Source organism: Thermobia domestica, chromosome 17 (assembly GCF_964235325.1).
Source record: "Thermobia domestica chromosome 17, izTheDome1.hap1.1, whole genome shotgun sequence".
Taxonomy (NCBI): domain Eukaryota; kingdom Metazoa; phylum Arthropoda; class Insecta; order Zygentoma; family Lepismatidae; genus Thermobia; species Thermobia domestica.
The window spans coordinates 74,517,820-74,537,821 of NC_137470.1; the positions used below are offsets into that span (position 1 = coordinate 74,517,820).

At 36.7% G+C, this 20,002-nt stretch overlaps 1 protein-coding gene across 1 annotated transcript in view; it reads left to right on the plus strand.

Annotated features, from left to right (window-relative positions):
• The window catches only part of wcy (WW domain-containing adapter protein with coiled-coil wacky), a 153,836-nt gene that overhangs the window by 68,865 nt on the left and 64,969 nt on the right, over window positions 1-20,002 (plus strand). Inside the window, exons 5-6 of the mRNA XM_081743479.1 lie at window positions 2,489-2,687; window positions 7,767-7,916. Of these exons, the coding sequence (XP_081599605.1) occupies window positions 2,489-2,687; window positions 7,767-7,916 (349 nt within the window). The remainder of the gene's footprint in view (window positions 1-2,488; window positions 2,688-7,766; window positions 7,917-20,002) is intronic.

Genomic DNA, 20,002 nt, shown 5'->3' on the forward strand with positions numbered 1-20,002 from the left:
AATTACAAGTTGCAGTGATCTGTGACTTGTTTCGATCTTTTAAAATATCGATTTTGATCCTTTAAACAGACAATTTTTAGAAATACAATTTAATTGTTAACTTTGGCTATTGAAAAATTAATTCAATTTGAACAAAATCTGATTTATTGGCGGTTACAGTTCAAAATTAACAAATAGTATAGTGGATACCAGTGAATGTATTATCCCTTCACGGGATACCGATTTTGCTACCCAATCCACAGTTCATAGATCGGAGAAAAGGGAAAATGACTTACACTATTGTCTCCAGTTCCATGCTCCAGAAAAAGGTCTGATTTTCGATCGCTTCGCAGTGGAGTGACCAGATGAGAAGAGAGACGATGAGAGTGACAGATGACCCCGTTGCTCCCACCCAGCTTTTTTATTTGGAAGTTTATCTTTGTTTTTTCCATTTGTCTAGTTATTAAAAACCACTTTGATAGTTATTTATCTAAAGGTTGGGTGTTAGCATGCGAGGTTATGTTTTATTTAGTTGCATACTGTTTTCCATCGTTTTCAGTCATTTCCTATTTTAAACTGTTTTTAACACTTAAAGAAATTTCGTTTGTCCTTCCTGGCGGACGTGACTGTTAGAATGGCCACAAAAGTGCATTTGTTATAATCACGTGACTGTGTTATCAGGCTTGATAGGGTATATGTGAGGCGTGTGTGCAGCGTCAGATGGTTATTGAGCATTGTTAACGACCATGGAAAATACCGCGTGTTCGTGTATTACAGCGTTACTATTACTTGATGGATTTTTAAAGGACCTGATGTGGATTGCATGTAGCAGGCTGGTTGAATCGTGCAATATCCAGGCATGAGGGATATCACACGCGTCCTTGAGGTTCCGGTCAGCTAAGTCTCGCAACGCGAAGAGAGGATCGCTGTATTGTGCTTCAAGCACATCGTAACTCTTCACATATGTGTTTGCCATCTGGGCACAAGTAATGGATTCAATACAACACCTCATATCATCCCGCACCACTGGTCGGAGAATAGCAGCATCCGGACTATTGAATCACCTTTCCATTCGTAAGTTGCTTTTAACACTACAATAAATACCGTTGCGTTTGGAGCGATGCCGTGCTCGGGAAGCATGGACTGTGACGAGCGGCATTGTATCATTTTCAGCTCGGAATCTCGGTTCGGCATTGCCTTAGATAAGCGTTGTCTTCGAGTATGGCGGCCAAAGGACACTTTCTGCCAATGTTACACACACCGGTACTACTTCTTGCGTCATGGTGTTTGGAGCCATCGGGTATGACTTCAGGTCACTCTGGTAGTGATTCAGGTAACTGAGACGGCACAATGGTGAGACTTGTGAACACACAGCACACTCTGTGAACTCTGTGAACTCCCTGTATGATGTTGAAGTACTCCTTTGCCACTAAGGTCCCCCGATAGAACATGTGTGGGACCAGCTCGGACATCAACTTCATTTCAGTGTCAAATTCCAGGATATTGGGGGGTCAGATGCAACAGTTGTGGGCAAATTTGCCTCAGAAGAAGACACAACTACTGCATGACACCCTTACGAATCAATAAGTGCATAGTGCAAAATCCTACATGTGACAACACTAATGCACTCCGGTGGTCAATCTAGGCATCACAGTTCATTGCAACTCGACCATTTGCACACCCGCCGATAGTATGAACGTGTACTAAATCACGTCGACACTGGACCATTCCTTCCAAGTGCTTAACTTTTTTTCAGTGAGTGTAAATAAAGATGTAAAACACTTTTAAAAAACTTAGTATTATTCCCATATTCCGTATCTTTGATTTACCTTCTTTTCTGTGTACTCTGCTGTAATAAATCATTTTATCGCGTTGATTTTATTGAGTGTGGCTTTTGGTTGTATTTCGAGTGGAAGCCTATTCCTTTCAGCTCATTTGGGATAAGGCTGGAAGTAAAACTAAACATACTATTATTGTCATGGTATTATTCTGTTATTTAGGTTGATTTCTAAAGGACAGTAACACATTCTAAGGGAACTAACTAACAAACTAACACTATGGCATATGGAACCCGGAGGTTCAATGCCGCGTTCACAAAAGCTCTCCACTGACTTCTATCCTTAGCCAACTGGATCCAATTTCTACTTTGTATTCCTATTTCTTCGAGATCCATCTTAATATTGTCCTCCCATCTGCTCCTAGGTCTTCCTAATGGTAGTTTTTCGATTGGTCTCCCAGTTAACACTTGGAAAGCGATTCTACTTTCTTCCATCCTGACTACATGACCTGCCCACCTGAGCCTCCTAGACTTGATGACCCTAACAATGTTTGGTAAACCGTATAAATTTTAAGGGAACTAAGCTTGAAAAATATTTTTATTTCGTTAGTTATTCATCAAATGTTTAATTTATTTGATGTTATGCGTAGATATTGGTATTTATACTTGTCGCTTGAAGAGTGCTTAATGGTAGTATTCTTACTAATGCAATTTGCTTATATTTCACTTCAGGAAAAAAGAGACGACAGGGATCGTGTGCCAAGAGTGGGTGACTGGTCTGAACACATCAGTTCCTCAGGAAAGAAGTACTACTACAATTGCAAGACAGAAGTGTCCCAGTGGGAGAAGCCCAGAGAATGGATCGAAAGAGAGAGAGCAAGAATTAAAGAACGAGATTCAGAAAGAAACTATAGCGGTTCAAGTAGATCATGTAAGTAACGAAACTCAAACAACCTTTCCTCTTCAAACTCGCATCACATAAGCGAACACCATTAATTTGCCCTCTTTACACTATCTGCTCGGTTCATTATACACTGCCGTTCTGGTGCTCATATAGTACGGAGATAGCCGTAATACGTACACCACCAGCAAGAGACGAGCGCTGTAGTCTCCGTGCCAGCGCCGCGCCGCACAAAACTGACCAGTATATTGTGTGAAGTTAACGTATTTTCTTCAATTCTGTAGAGTCCTCCTCATGTTGTTTGTACTGGCAGCCCAATGGCTGCAGAAGAGACGTTAAATATTTTGCTAGACGGTAGTTCCGTCACGTACTTAGCGAAATATTGCCTGCATGATTGCTAATCTGTGAACGAAACAATTTTAACAGTGGCACAGGTCTACAGCCCAGCCAAACAAATTTCATTTATTGGAATAGGAACAAAAACAGAACAAAACCAATCAGAACACGCGTATCAACCCAGACAACTAATCAAAGTGATACGATTGTAAAACCCTGCTTGAAATGGGTAATAACTATTCTGAAAGTCATTTTAAACGGGTCAGCCGTTTTCCTGACCCCGAAAGCTATGAATTTGACATTAATCTCAGTTATTTTTGATACTTTATTTTTCATTCTATCTTCCCCTTCCCCTCGTGCTACTGGGACTGAAACGGCATTGGGAGCTTCACTCTTCATTTCAGCAATCCCGGAAACTACGCATTGCACACTAATATCGGTAGTTTTGGGTTATTTTTACATGTCACACCTTCCAACTACCATCTCTTGCGGTATTTTACTCCGGCAGAATTTTTTTCCAGACTTTGTCATATTACCAAGTTCGGTTGAAATTGCTCGAGGCATTCCGGAATATACATTCATACACACACATTCAAATATATATAGATGTGTGAACAACGCCTTCGGCGTTGCCCTTATAAATTCCCAATCTAGCTGAGATGCCTATTTTTGCGTAAACTTGGGCTTAAATAATCGAAAATGTCACCTAACACCTTAGCGACTCCGAAAACTATGTATTTAACACTAATCTCCATCATTCGAGACATTTTATTTCCACCCCTTCTAACTCCCGATGCTGGTGGGGACTGAACTTGGACTTTAACACTATCGGAAGCTCGACTGTTCATCTCACCGATTCTAAAATATATGGATTCGACTCTGTCAGTCGTTTTCAATTATTTTTACATGTTACCCCTTCCCATTCCCTAGGGGTGCTAAACGTGGATATAAACGGCATCGGTAGTGTGACTATTTGAGTCAAGTACCCTAAAACCATGGATTCAGTACTAATATAGGTCACTTTCGATCATTTTTATGCGTTCTGTACTTCCCACGACCTCTAGAGGTACTAGGGACCCTTACATCCATTGGAAGTTGAACTTGGACTTTAAGGGCATCGGAACTGTCACCAATCAACTTAACTGTAGATTCTACAATAATATCGATCGTTTTCGATTATTTTTACATTTTCTCCTACCTATGAGGTGATAATCGGGCTTCACTTGAACTTAAAACAGCATCGGGAGTGTCACTTTTCGTCTCAGTGACCCCAAAAGCTATGGATTCAACACTAATATTGGTCTTCTATCATGTCTATATAAATACCTTTTCCACTCCCCCTAAGTATACTAGGGAGTCTTGTACCCACAATATTCTTTTCCAGATTGTAATAGAGTGGCGACAAGCCTGAAAAACTTGGAAAGTCATGGAATTTGAGAAGACAGAAAATAATCAGGGAAAAGTTAGGAAATTCTGCTGGGAGTCGGGAAATTTCGATTCCCTAAGAACGAGATTTTAAAAACATTTGAAATGAAAATTTTAAGATTATTTCAGATGTGGTTGAGTGCTTATTTTTGAATTGGTAGCTTCAAACTTGGAAATTTATCTGTCTTTTCCACTAACGAGTTCAACAAACTTAAGTTCTGTACTTCTGCGCATTATCTTCTGCTTTACGTTGTGCAGTGGAATATCATAGTGGTGAATCATCTACAAAACGCAGTTAGATCAACGATCTAATGAGAAATTCACTAGTTTCGAATTTATCCGAGTTTCTTGTCCTGCATATTTAGTGAGAGTGGCTTATCAGACAAACGAAAGGATTTTGGAATACTGTTACTCGTATTAAGCTGCGTTTTCATTGTAATGTATTCTAATTCGAAAAGAGGATTATTTCGGAAATGCATATGAGTTTACGAAAATAACTGATAAAGTTGCACAGCAGCGTATGCATTAGGTCAATACTCAGTGGATAGCCGGGCAAATTTCACCGGGCTCTGGATCTTTAAATACAGGATAGTCCTATGGGCACTAAAGTTTATTGCCTACTTACAAAGGATGTGCGTGATTTCGAACACTCAGAAGCGCACAAAAATGTGCTTCGAATATAAATAGCCTATCCCAAAAACAGTGGCATGAGCTATTCTCATGCAAAACAGCGCGCCTTACCACGAAACACATTTTAATGATCACGTATGCAAGGTCTAAGAGTGAAACTTTGGTAGCGCGAAGAAACAAAATATCGATATAATAATAATAATAAAATATTGAAATGTCGGGACCGATTGCTATATTTCCCTCTGCTTAAAATAATTAAGCTGTCTCAACAACAAATAGTTTCCACTGACCTGATAGTGTTACCCCGCTATTCAGTCCTTAAAATGCAAGTATGGGATTTCAATGAAGTGGTCAAAGCAAAGTGGAACAGAACAAAATGCACATCTGACTAAAGCCACTTTTTCACATTCAACAGCACTTCTGCATCAAGCAGTCCAATATCAAATGCCATTTAATTACATTTTCAGACGATGATGTTGGTATGTCAAGATTATAACCTGTCTTTTGCTAAGCATATTATAATATAGGCTTGTACTTTGGTGCAAAAAGTTGATTGTATAGTACAGAGTGAAGTCTGATGATGAAATGAAGATGGTGCAACTTTACTTGTGGTTTTCCACATTGTAGCCTTACAAAATCAACGGTCCTACTCACTTAGAACTTATTTTGCTTAAAGAAGTACACATCAAGAGTTTGGCAATACTTCGTTGTCTTTGCTGGCAATATCTTGAGCATAACATCCCTGTTCGGAAAATTTTCATCTAACAGAGTATAATCTCTATGACCTGACCAGGAATCACACAGCGATAGGCTCTTCGCATCGTCAAGTACTCGTTCACCAAGGACGGTCGTTTGAAAACTACAATGCGTTTTTTCTGATAAATTATTTGAAAAATGAAACAACTTATATTCATAAGTTGAACAGCTTGCATGTAAACAGAATCATTTTCGTTACCACTGTACTAAATTAGGAGGGAAGGACTTAAGTCGGGTCAGGCCCCCTGGCTACGCCACTGCTGCTCGCCATTTAAAACGAAACATCAAGGAGGAGACATCGTAGCGGTCCAGATTTGTGAAATGTGTAGAGCATTGAGAGATAAACAATTGACTAGCACGATAACGTCGTGAAGCAGCAGAGGCACCGGGTATTTCATTTAGGAACACCAAGCGGCGGTCGGCTAGAAAGCCACAGTTCAGTGACAGACGAAGGCTGATGTGACGTGTGTACGTGCTTACGGTAGTATGCAGCAGCCCTTCCAGCAAGTCGATCGCGGACGAGTGGTGACGTGTTACGAGCACAGTTTATCCTCCGGCGACATTGGTACTTGTATGGAAGGAATACGGTCGCAGTGCAGCGCATATGAAGTCGATGGTTCCACGAGGGTACTACACAGCACAATGATCGCACCATATCACGGTTTGCGAGGACAGACAGCTTGTGCTATGAACAAAACTGCCTGAGTCATTTTCGAGAAAATCGTTCAAAAATAAACTTATCTGCCTTGCCCTCGAACGTTTAAAGGGGATGATTCGAAATTGATTTTGGAATGTAGCTGAAGTTATTCTTGAGCACATAAGAGTATTTCCAGATCGTTTGCATTAGCTTGTGTTACCTATATTGCTAATGTTAAATGAACTCACGATGTACTTAGAGGTACTTTGGGGAATTTTAGAATTGATGACGACAAAATAGAACTGTGTATTTGCATATAATAAACACAATTTAAAGTAGTGGTAAACATGTACTTTTCGTCATTCTTAATGTGTTGAAGTGTATGTTTGTGTAGCGAATGTTGGCTATGTAACTAAAGTGTATGACGATAATGATGATGGCCCAAATCCAGAAGTCACTTGCTAAATGCATTAATCTTTCATGTACATTATCAGTCTATTTAAGTAACTTTGTAAATGTTACATTTAAGTCTTGATTACCGGCTGAGACATAAGATTTGTTATGCATGGTTCATTAAAGACGCTTACGATGTTGTTTCCGACTCTAACTTCAAATTCAACTAACTCAGACTTCGATTCCGATTTTAATTAACTGCGATGAAATAGATTGAAGTATTTATTCAACAAAGATGCTTGCACTGCAGCTCGTGGTTCTTAAAATACGGGTTGAAGTTACTACCTGTGCGTAAGAGTTTTTTTAAGAACTTTTAGTTAACCAATACTTCTCAAAGATCAGCATCATGTCAACACTTGAGAATTTACATAACTTACATTACGCTGATTGATGAAATGTATGTTAATAAAACATGGAATTACAATATGCTTACATTTACATAAAATGTTTCAATTTACAACATTGACAACTTTTTCAGACTGTTTTTTATGAAATTACAAGTACCAAAACCAAAACAAACTTTGATAATTTTCTGCAACTGAAACTTAATATCCTCAATATTGCCAATTAATAAAATTATTAACCCCTTAAGCGGGAATTTTCAATCGTACGTTTATCACGTCTTGTGTAATTTTCCATCTAGTAAACAAGTAGGAATGTTGTTAATAAGTAGCAGGTTGTTTTCACCCAACTTGACGCGTATAAGCGGTCCACCCGCTTAAGGCGTTAAAATTCCTTGACTCCTTGAAATATATATATATATATATATATACATATATATATATATACATACATACTAGTCGTTTTGTGTCTTGTCTGTATCCTTTTTCATTCCTTTACTAGAAATAATTTGTACTATTTTATATCTGCAGCGCACGAAAAACATTCCAACTCCCGAAGTTCCACAATTCGAGATCAGAAGTCAATCTCCCGACAAAGTGAATGTAGAGATGTATACTGGAACAATCAGACAAGCGGAAGAGAGGACGGGGAGTGCCACGATAGGAGAAAGCACATGGATGGTAAGTGTGGATTTCTACGAATCAGCACGAACTTTATTGGTGTTGGTAATTTTAACAAAGATCTTAGCAGTTGGTGTTGGGAGTGAGAAACTTAGGTTCATTATCATTAGTACGAACTGCTAACATTCAAAATGGAGAAGCAGCATATTAGTAAAACTCAACAAATTAATAAATGTGATACATGGAAAGACCAGTTGACAAGGATTCGGAATTACGCAAGCAATAATAATTTAACAAGTAATGTTATTCAAATTCAAGTATATAAATCCGCATTGATTGAATCCTACAAAAAATTGGTAAGATACTGTCAAAGTTAGAAATAAATTATGATAAGTTAGATGATGCGTACAGAGAAGAATTTGAAACTATTTATTATAATATATTGACGCATCTCAGAAGAGTTTTTCAGCACAGTCAAGGATCCTCTAAGAACGAAAATCAGATTTCAAACGATTAGTTGAAATTACCTCGTGTAGAATGCCAACATTTGAAGGGCGATATGAAAATTGGCTTTTATTTTCAATTTCGAGGTTATGATTTATGATGATAAAGTTGATTTCGCAACAATTCTCAGACGCGCGTTAAGAGAGAAGTCGTATCATTTTGTAACAATTTACAAGTAACGGAAGCTAATTACAGGATTGCTTGGGAACAGTTGATATATATATCTAATATACAAAATCAAACGTTTACAGCTACTCATGTCCGTAATTTGTTACATGTTGAAATCATTAGCAAGGAAGCTACATTTGAATGACAGGAGTTAATATTGTTACCACTCACTTGAAATGCATTTCGTGCGTTAGATCTGCAAGCACCGTTAGAGGAAATAGTTTCAGTTGAACATTTTGTGTCACAAACAATACGAGACTTGAATGGGAACGACAAATTTGAATAAACCCTTTTCCCCCTTAACAGACTTTCCGCATTCCTGGAACGCCTATGTCAAGGCTTTAAAAGTATAAACAGAACCCACTGCAGGAAGAATTGTCAAGGTTAAAAGCAGACTGAGCATCGTCGCAAATTTCAAAAAGTAAAAACCAGAAAATCCTACCTGTCGCAGGACTTCTGTAACTTTTGTGAACAAAAATCTGACATATCCATTGTTTAAATGTTCTGGGTTTTTGAAACTCTGAAACAAATGAAAATCAATAATATGAGAAAATTTAGTGTTTTATTTGTTTTAAGCAACAATGCAAAGTAAGTACTTACATGTCAGATGTCTGTAAGCGTTGTTCAAAAAGATATAGAACGTAATATCAAAACCGGATTATAAGAAACTCAGTCACTATTAAAAGCGCCATTAAAAACATAATACGGATAATATAAAATGACTTTCTTGTTGCATTTTCAAGGGAAAGTCAAATGTGATTATCATTTTTTCTGCTATCTTACTCTGTCAGAAATGCAAATTGCCAATCATAACGATGCAGAGTATTATTAGATTCTACCAGTCAGTTTTACTTATTTTTACTGAAGATTTAGTTCAAAAACGGCATCTCCGCAGAAACAAATACATTGTTCCCATTCAGGGTATTATCATTGTTGATAGTGAACAAAACATTGTCTGTGCACATAGATTGGAGCACACGTAATTTTGCAGTTGCTGTAAACCGTTTAGTTTTGCTTAACATACCTGATAACATTTCAAGTAGGCCAATTGATCATGCTGATTGGAACTTGGCGACAAACATACTGTATGTTGATGTTAATTTTTTACTATCCAGATAAATTGAGATTTTGCTAGGTGCAGAATTGTCTGTCTATGTAATATTTTGCGTTCTTATGAACTAAGTCCAGTAGTACAGGAAACTGAATTTGGGTGCATCTTTCCTACTACAACAAGGAATTATAATCACCACAGGTGTAATTTTTTGTTCAAGAAAGTAACCTTAATAGACAGTTACTGGGCGATTCATTGTTCATTTGCCAATTAATACAAGCTACAAATCATTAACAGAATCACGTAGTTTGGTCCTTCACAGATTTCACCAGGTAAAAAAGTTGTTGAAACAGTATCTAGAAATGGAGGAGCAATATTATAATTTCATGAAAAAATATAGGTCATATGAAACCCAATTCAAGAGGAACGTGAAGATAACAGCATGGAATGTTATTGCCACATCACGCAACATAGCAGCCATGTAGTACCATAAGAGTAGTTTTCGACGCATCTCCTAAGACCTCGATTGGGGTTTCATTAAACGACGTACTTATGACGGAATCAACAGTTCAGCAAGATTTATATTTGTCACAAGATTTCGAATATTTCCTTGATAAAAAGAAAAAAAAGTAGACATTCATCAGAGGAACCAGAATTGCAGTGGGTTACAAATGGTGAAATAATATTATATTTGTTTGAATGATAATGATGATAATATGATATGGTAATAAAGTATTATTTTATTTCGGAAATTGAAGGAAGAAGCAAATATCCTCAAGCAACAACAACATTGGAACGTGAATTTTTATATTGACAATGTAAGCTTAAGATGCCAGAATATTCATTAGACTCTAGAGCTTAACAACAAACTTACTCAATTATTGCAGAGTGGTGGTTGTGTCTTTTAAAAAATGGTGCTCTACAGCATTGTTCGAAGCAGTACAAGAAGAACATAAGAATATACACTTTCAATTCGAGTCCTAGTCAAGTGTTTCAACATTCGGTACGATGCTTCTCATTACCAACAACTGGTCAAAGAATGTTTACAGACGAATAGCACACCAACTAATTGTACAGTGACTTCTACCATAACAGAAATGTTCCTTTAGGGCGCGTAGTAATACTGTTTAAGATTTTCTTGCAACAAAAGTGAATCCATAAGTTTAATTGGGATGACCAAATACCATAAGATCTCTATCAACAGTAGTTAGATGTGTGCCATAATCTTCGAAGTGTTATTAAATACATATTGATTGATGTGAGAGATACAAGGATTTTCTGATAGTAGCAACTCGCTTATGGCTATTGTATTTCCAGATATAACAACTTCGAACAATTCAGGCAAAATTACTGTGATGTTTTTAATTATGAATGAAGATTAACTCGTATTAAAATGTAACGTTACCAAGATATGAACGTTGTGCAGCAGTACTTTTGAGGGGATTTTATCCCAAGACAATTCTGATCTTAAACATTTCAGTGGATAGGACTCACTTCTGGACAGATTCGAGGATAATTCTTGCATGGATATCATCTCCAGCCGCGAGATGGAATTAATTCGTAGCAATGTTCCAAAGATCCAGGAACTCACAACATTGAAAAATGGCAGCGTGTGTCGTCAGCGAACCACCCAGGCGATTTCATCACACAGGGTGTGAATCCAAACCAATTGAAGGAAGCACACATTTCGTGTATGGTATGAACCAGAATTACTTCTATCATCTGTATGGCTCGAAAGATCAGAAGTGATAGACGAAGAAAAGAAAGTATCGAAAAATATATCAGGAAATATTTTCCGAAGCAGTGATACTTTTGAATAACGCATTAAGTTAATCTAACGTGTCAGTTACTTCTAAGTATTTAAAATTGTGGTCACATCAGGCCAAGTTCATCACGGAGTGACTTGAAATCTTTGTACCCATTTGTAGGTAATTTTTGCAAGTGAGAGAACGACTAAAAACTCTCGACTTACAGTATGACACCAGATATCAAATCATCTTAGCAGCTAAAAAGCATCTGACACAACTGATAATTGAAGCAGAACATGGAAGATTATTGCATACTGGAGTTCAGCTATTGATTTAATCTCTGAGACAAATATAGTTGATCCTACGAGCTGAACAAGTCATTCGATCAATCATTCATCAGTATCTATTTTGTTTCAAATTGAAAACTTCAACTTCGGAATACTCATGGGTCAATTACCATCAGCAAGAGTATAGTCGATTAGAGCATTTATCAGGGGAGGTACAAACCGACCCACCAACGATGGAACAAGGAATTCGATCACGTAAAGTGTCGAAGGAAAATGTTGCAACATTAGTGTAATTAACAACCAAAGCAATTAATATGGAGTTCGTGAATGAGTTAAACAGTTATCCATTTTTAGCAGCGCTTCGAAGGTTTGTAGCAAGAAGAGGAAAGCGCAAACCTGAAGAGTTTCAACAACTGCTCAGTTCACAGGCATTTCAAAAGTTAATTCAAAATGTTTCAGTACAAGAAGATATTACATGGCATGTTTATTCCACTCAGAGCGAGTCATTCTACAGGCATTTGGGAAAGAGCACCGAAGGCATTCGTCTTATTTAAAACAAATAGTAGTTGGCAAGAGTTTTACATTTGAGGAACTCATTAGACATAACACTAGTAGAAACCTATTTAAACTCAAGACTAGTTAGTTACTGTTCTATGTGAACTTTCGTTTTTTTTTTTTTTTTTTTTTTTTTTTTTTTCCGGGATATTTTCTCATTTGAGAATTTTTAATGAGCGCTCCTGAAGCAGACCTGTCAATCCATTATCGAGATAGAATCACCTTCAAATGATGAAGCAGTAGTTTTGGAGAAGTTGGCTCGAGATGAACATGAACTCCAGCAAAGAAGAAAAATGGAGAACAAAGCAATCTAGTCTTTGTATTGGAGATGTGGTTCTAATCAAAGAAGGCAGTATTTCTCATTGTCATAGGAACTGAATGTCGTGCAGGAAGTATCTCCCAGACAAGACAGACTACTCAGAGAAGTGAGTGTGAAGTCCAAGATAGAAATTGTTAAAAAAGACCAGTTACCAAAATAGTGTCTTTACTCAAAAAATGATTATAATATGTAAGTTGATTGAAGTTGTTCTATCAAGAAAGAGGAGAACGTCGAGACTTTCATAGTAACTTTTTACCATTGTAGGTTATATTTGCTTAACTTTTTTTTTCTTTTGTTTTAATTCATTGTAAACAGGACCATGTAACAAGAAAACATTTTAGTTACATAGTCCTCCGGAATTATCTTTTTTCTTAAAAATAAATAAATAAATAAAGTAGTTGTCCCTTTCAAACTTTATGTGCTCAGAGCCAGTAAATATCATACTTATTTGTATTGGTGTATGAACATTCATTCAGCAACAACCACCATAGTTTTTTTTTTTTTTTTTTTACTTACTTACTTACTTACTTACTTACTTACTTACTTTCGTGAAACTAAATGCATTAAATGAGGTTTCCTTCGAGATTACGTTGAATGTGACAGAGAGAGAAGAGGAGATCCCATTACACTACATAGTGCTAAGACAATTTGAAGCGATTACAGAGAAACTCGCACGATATCTTTATGATATCGGGAATACAGATGAGCGTGTCAGTGCTTTATTGCTTCCAAATGCAGTTTCTCATAATTGGTAATTCCCAATCAAGCAAGGTAAGCACGTTTTGATAAGTAATAAATAATCTTATACATTGTAGTACCTTCACCAGTGATATGTCTTTTGTTAAATTTGTAACAGTACTCTGTTTTGACTTCGGTATTTGAGTGTTGATACTTAAGCCTTGTTCCACGTTTCCATCTTTAGAAGTACGAACGCCATGATGCATACAAAAGAATTCTTATACGATACTACGTATTAACGTTTATAATGGTTATTGCGAATGGCAAAAGAAACCAACATGATAACCAAGCTCGGGAATCGAACTTGGAATCCGACCCGTGCATTGACAGATTCGCTGATGTCAACCTAAATGCATACAAAGCTATCTGTACACAAATGCTGTTTTCCTGCAAATTGTGATGCGATTCAAACAAAACGAAGTTTTGTTCCAGCCTCACCACAAACAACCGCAATAAAACTAATAGGTCTATATTAGAATTTATGGATAAAGCAATTATAAAGAAAACATGCTGCGGCGAACTGCATGTAACATGTATAGAGAAAAAATCCTAAATCAAATACACACATGATCTGATTTACTATACTGTATTATTCTTAGCTTCCTACATACTTATACAAAAGTTTAAAAAAATTGAATACAAAAAACAAAAAAACAAAAAAGCAAAAAAAAAAAAAAAAAAAAAAAAACAGAAGAAATGGAAGAACACACAACGCAGGTTTGTGCGCTATGCCTCCATCTTGTCGAGAAAAGTATTGCTCTTCCACTTCTTCGACGAAGCCCCGCCTATGGGTCTAGAACCCAGGCGTAAAATGAAGTCTCAAACCCCTCATAGCTTAGGAATTTTTATTCATATCATCTGCACATGTATGTGTACTCTCATTGGCTGAAGGTTTATCATGACTTATAAGAAAAGTATGTGAGAATACGTTATCAGAATAGCTCTCATGGATGAGGTTCAAACGTTAACAGAGAGTGCATTGTAACGTAAAATGAAAGAAAACGCAGAAATGAAACTAAGTCCAATGCATAAAATAAAATGAATATCCTCAAAATTAGTTCATAATAAACATCACTATACGTTCAGCGAGAAAGCAAAAAATGTTCGAAAGCGAGGGGTATATTAAACGATACATCTCACTGAGTCAATCTATCGGTGTGTCAGTGTAAAAGCTTATGCGTAGTTTTTGAGAAAAGTAAGAAAAACTAATTTTCTATGCCTAAAAATTAGAACCACGTTACACATTGATACTGAAGTATACCCGCCGTCGTAAAGTTCTTCATTATGTGCACTAGTAAGATGATAGTACAGGGAATGGTTCATCAAATATACCTCAAAATTATGATTAACTCGTAAACTCGAATTTCTATTTTGCTGAAATAGTGTCCAAAGATAAGACATAAGTAAATAGATTGGCAATATAAAGAACTTCTATGGTTTTTTAGAAACTCTTTTCGGGCTGTCAGCCAGATGAAGGTATTGACATCCGACGTTTCGAATGCAGACTTCGCATTTGATCTTCGCCTTTGGCGTGGGAGACCGGGTTCTATTCCCGGCGGGAGCTCATGTGGTTCGGATTCCACGTTAATAGGTAGCTCCATGTCTCATATAGCCTCGCTGCTGAAAGGGACGCTAAACTAAAATCAACTCAACTCGCATTTCATCTTCAGGGATTGTAATAAAGAGACCGGAGAAGTTAGCATGTATATGGAGGGACAATTCAGGGGCAGAGCTATGAATGGGAGCTTGTGATTGGCTGAGGGAAATGCTGGCTCCTGATTGGCTGTTGTGGCTACAAGAAATAGAATGTCTGTTCTTGTTCGTAAAAAGGGCCGACCAGATAACCAGACAGCCCTATCGTCTGAGCTGCCGACAGTGATACACAAAACACTTACGAGCATACTATTTATAATTAGTAGAATGACATACAGTTCTCTGAGAGAAAAACATGTGCGTTATATTACAAGGTCAGACATAGCGTAAACTAGCGTGACTGCGCAACTTCCTCTATTTTAGAAGTTTAACTTCACGCTTCTGTTGGCGTGTACTTTTTGTGGTGGTATAGAAAGTATTCAAAATTTCCGAGTACTTCCCCATAATAATAATAATAATAATAATAATAAAAAAACTTCTAATTTCCATCATTACTTTCAAAGTAGTCACCTAGGATTTGTATGGAGCAGCGTATCATTTGTAGGAAGCACTGCTGAAATTCCGCTTACGGAAGATTTTGTAGGAGCACTATACTGACTGCTTCGTTGGTATGGACCAACTAACCGAAGTGCGAAAGAGATCTGCATAAAACATACAAACCCTAACTAAATTATATCCTCTCCCTCATACAGTGGAATCCTATAACTTAGATAAGCGCCTAATTACTCGTGGATTCAGTATTTTACATTCTGTGGTCCATTGAGATGTTGTTGCAGGTCACAGTGTACATGACATGACATCATCCTCTCGGCTTCCGATCCTTATCAAACACCGTACCAAAGCACTGCAACTCTTAACTGCCAAACTTCTGTAATAGAAAATATAGAGAATACAGGACAATGGTCATCGACCTACCTTTACTTGACCTAGTAGCATTTAAAAGCCACAGAAGACGGCTGTTAATATTATTTATTCTCACACTCCGATTTAGAAGAATAAAAACTAACACACACACACACACACACACATATCTCTCTTTATATCGGTAACATTGACACTTCATCTCGTATGCATATAAACACAATTTTTTATAAATATTTCCCACTCTTCTAATTTCACCAAGAATTTTCTTTAGACAGTTTAATGAATATTATTATAGTCCTATATGCTTCACAGACACATGATTCAGTAATAATGTGACGGATCCTAATTGTTTATGATTTCAGTTTTAATCTCTCTCTTCAGTCATAATCCTATGATGGTCAGTTCTGTGTAAGGTTACTATTATCTAGATCACTTCTCGCAAGCATACATTCTTTCGTTGCGAGTGTGTTTAATAAGAGGAAATATTCCCTCAATGGTTCTGTGTTATGAACAAATTGGACCTTTCTTTACTCCCGCTGAGTATGATGCAGTGTGTCAAAACTGCATTAATCTTAGGGCATAATAGTGAAGTCCACGCCCTGATATGTTTTGTGAAGTTATGGTATTCTGCCTGATAAATTCAGTAACGCTAGCGTATTGCAAATCGCAATTAAGCGATTCTAGACTTGCTTGTGGAACAGTTCGAAGAATGTATCATTTGTTGTATGTCCAGCTTATCACAAATCAGCAGTGATACATAATAGAGATGTTATTACCAATAACCCTTAGATGAGTACTGTTTGTAAATATTAACTTCCTCCATTCTTGTGAATATAGTTCCAGTCCCTCTGATGTTCAGTACAAATAATGCGAACACAGAACAAAATTCTGTAAGTTAACCCCATACTACTTGTTTATGAGGTTGTTCAGTTAACGTTACGGAATTTTAAAGCCGTATCCTGCAGGATGTACAATGCATTTTTTCGGTTTAACATTTCCGATATCGCAAAGTAAGTCACGGATGAGCCCCCTTCAATACATGACCGACACAAACGGCACGGACTTCTCTTGTTTTTCCTCTGTCTTATGTCTATTCTGTTCTCCAACAATTGGTTTTAACAAACACACTAGAGAAGATTCCACAGCTTTTCATTTCGCATCTACCACGAATTAAATGCCAGCCTGCTGGAGCTGATAGTTCCGTGGATGGTTTCTCGTCTTTCTTGTACTCTCAGCTGCTATCTATTTGTTGGAAACTTAATTCACAAAATTACAAAATCATCTAACTGCTTTCCCTTCTTTGTTGCTATATTAGCTTCAAATGAACCCACTATGACTTTTCTGAAGTTTGTATAACAGGAGAAAACTAACATAATTCCTATCAAACTGTAAGAAGATCACCAAGAACTCTTTCAGCAATTACGTGCTTAGTGGAGATGTAGCTGGAACCGAGTTCTGGATAACTGGTGTGTTCAGGCAGCTGATTCGTGTACAACTGAGGAAATTATTATTTTAACAGTTTCCTACATTGATACATAGAATTACACCATTATAAATACACAACAAAGTATTAATAATTAATTACCAATACCATTTATCATAAACATGGCTCCAGACCAATGCGGTGCTTGGGGTCCCGGGTTCGATCCCAGCCCCCGCCAAGTGAACTTTGTGGTAGACAAACACCATGTGCGTGGGTTTTCTCGGGGTTCTCCCGTTTTATCCCACTTTCTTAATTCCACCATTTCTCATAATCACCGTCTCCTTTGGCCTAACCGGCATAATCGTGGGATGTAAAACTCAAAAATTTCATTTCATTTTTCTCCAGACCAATGTATTTACATTTGCAAAACAAAAATCTACCCTGGCAGCAGTAGACAAGCATGGCTATTCCCCTACGGAAGCTGACAGTTTGAATTACTTCCTTTATTTTAAAACCTACATACAGAATTTAGAAAGGATTTATCCGATGGGGACGCGCTGAAAAATAAAATAGGGTATATTCCGGTATTTCCGAAGGATATGTCACAAATGACTGCTTGTATCAATTTGCTACCCTCGATATGCGCAAACAACGACAATATTTTGTACGAGCGCAATATTCTTGCAAATGATTGTAGAATTGCTGTTGTCAGAGGTTCAATATTTTTGTATAAAGCTTTGAATGCGTCTCTAATTGTCTCTTTGGATCTAACACTCAGGTGCCAGAAGAGAATTCTCTGCAGAAAGAGAGGCTTTTGCGTGACTAAGCGGCAACAAGGGCTAAATAGCACAACCCAAGAATATTTCCTTTTATATTCTATATATACTAGCACTCATACTAAACATTCTACATTTTATTATATTCTCCATAGAAGTACATAAACTGGTTGGTAACTTCTCAAAGCATATGCTCATGACTTCCTCCAACTTAGGTCCATTAAAAAAAAAAAAAAAAAAAAAAAAAAAAAAAAAAAAAAAATCTGCATGTACCTCTTCTCTCATTCCATATCATTTAGATTTCAATATCGTAGCTATACTTTCTTCGATTAATTTCTATATCTAATGCAATCCATAGTCGTTATTATAGCCGATAGGTGCCATATGCCTGCATTACACCATGTTTATTGTACACTCATGTCCAAAATGATTGTCGTATATCTATAACTGTCTTCTTCTAAAAATATAGTTTGATAATGATTTTGCAGGGTACGTTTAATACTGTGACTATGTGTATAATCGGGAAATGTATATTTGTGGTAAATTTCATAGGAAAAGAATTATAAATACGAAAATTAGAATGAGTAAAACAAAATGTTGCTAAATGGACAATAAAGTTTTATTTTCGTATTATTATTATTCTTATTTACTGCTCTTTTGACATGAAATTTGCCACATACAGTCTTTGCTGATTATACACATACTAACAATGCAAGAAATGCCGGGAGAATTCGTTATCAACTTATATTCTTACAAAAACATATTTATAGACATGCGACAAATTTTTGAACATGAGTGTATATAAGCATATTCTACAGAAAAATGAACACAATTTCTGTACATATTATAATTCTATAATATATGCATTGTTGAATAGCAACAATTATATGTATACTGAACGTTTACATACTAATAATAGAAATAATAACAGGAATTTAAGTACTGTTACGCTAATACTATAAACAATAAGGACATAATCCCTTAATTTAATTTACATATTGATATGCAAATTTCCTAACAAGATAACTGCACATTACAACTCCCTCCATGTAATTTAAATTGTGCATAACCTACAATTGACATTTCCAATGAAGAGTTACACTTACCATTTTTTTGACCCACTTAATTTACTAAGTTACTATATATAGTATCATAATACATACTAGTATCATAATGCGTACTTAATTTCGCTGCATAAACAACTACCTAAACCCAAACAACATGCAAAACCATAATTCAGGTATAAATCTCCTAGTCTTACTACACTAAATATTAATAATTTACTATACAATATCATCTTAATCTGTCTTGTGCGGTATGTTTACTGTTGCTGGTTCTCTCTCTCCAATTCGCTTAAGTAGATAAATATTTCTTTTACGTGTATTTCTTGTTAGACTTGATCAGCCAACGTGTACATATGTTTCTGTTTTCTCAGTACTATTCCATGGTTCGGAGTGTGTTAACATTAGCTTCTTTGATACACCCCAAGAGCATTAGATTTCGAGAAAACTCTTGCCATTAAACATCTCTCAAATTATAGTTAACTATGTTCTTCAAAATAATTCTTGCACATAGCAGCTTAACCTGAAAGGGAAACCCTTTTAGACTCCTGCTTCCAATGTGTGTCATACTGCGCATTTCTCGGTCTCTTAGTTTCCAGTATCTGAAATAATTTAGCAACATCTGTAGACATTGATTGTCCAAAGTGTGCTTCATAGGCAAACCCTGCGATGGTCAGATGTTTCACTGAGTTCATAGATTTTGCTTTGTCCAAGTACTTAGGCCACAGTTTCTGGTTGTTATAGCAATACTTTCTCAACATACATACAGCTGCTTTCATCGCCATTTCCGCCATCTTGGCCTGCAGGAAGTAAGGCGTAGACATAATGGGCGGTATTCAGAGAGAATTCGTTAATGAAGGGTTAGTCACAGAATAGTTAGCGGCATACTAGCTGTTTACTAAGGAAGGTGTACTTTTTGGTATTCAGAGTCTACTTTGAATACAAGTAAAAAGTTGATTTGGGTATGATTAACTAATATAACCTCAATCCATCGGGTGA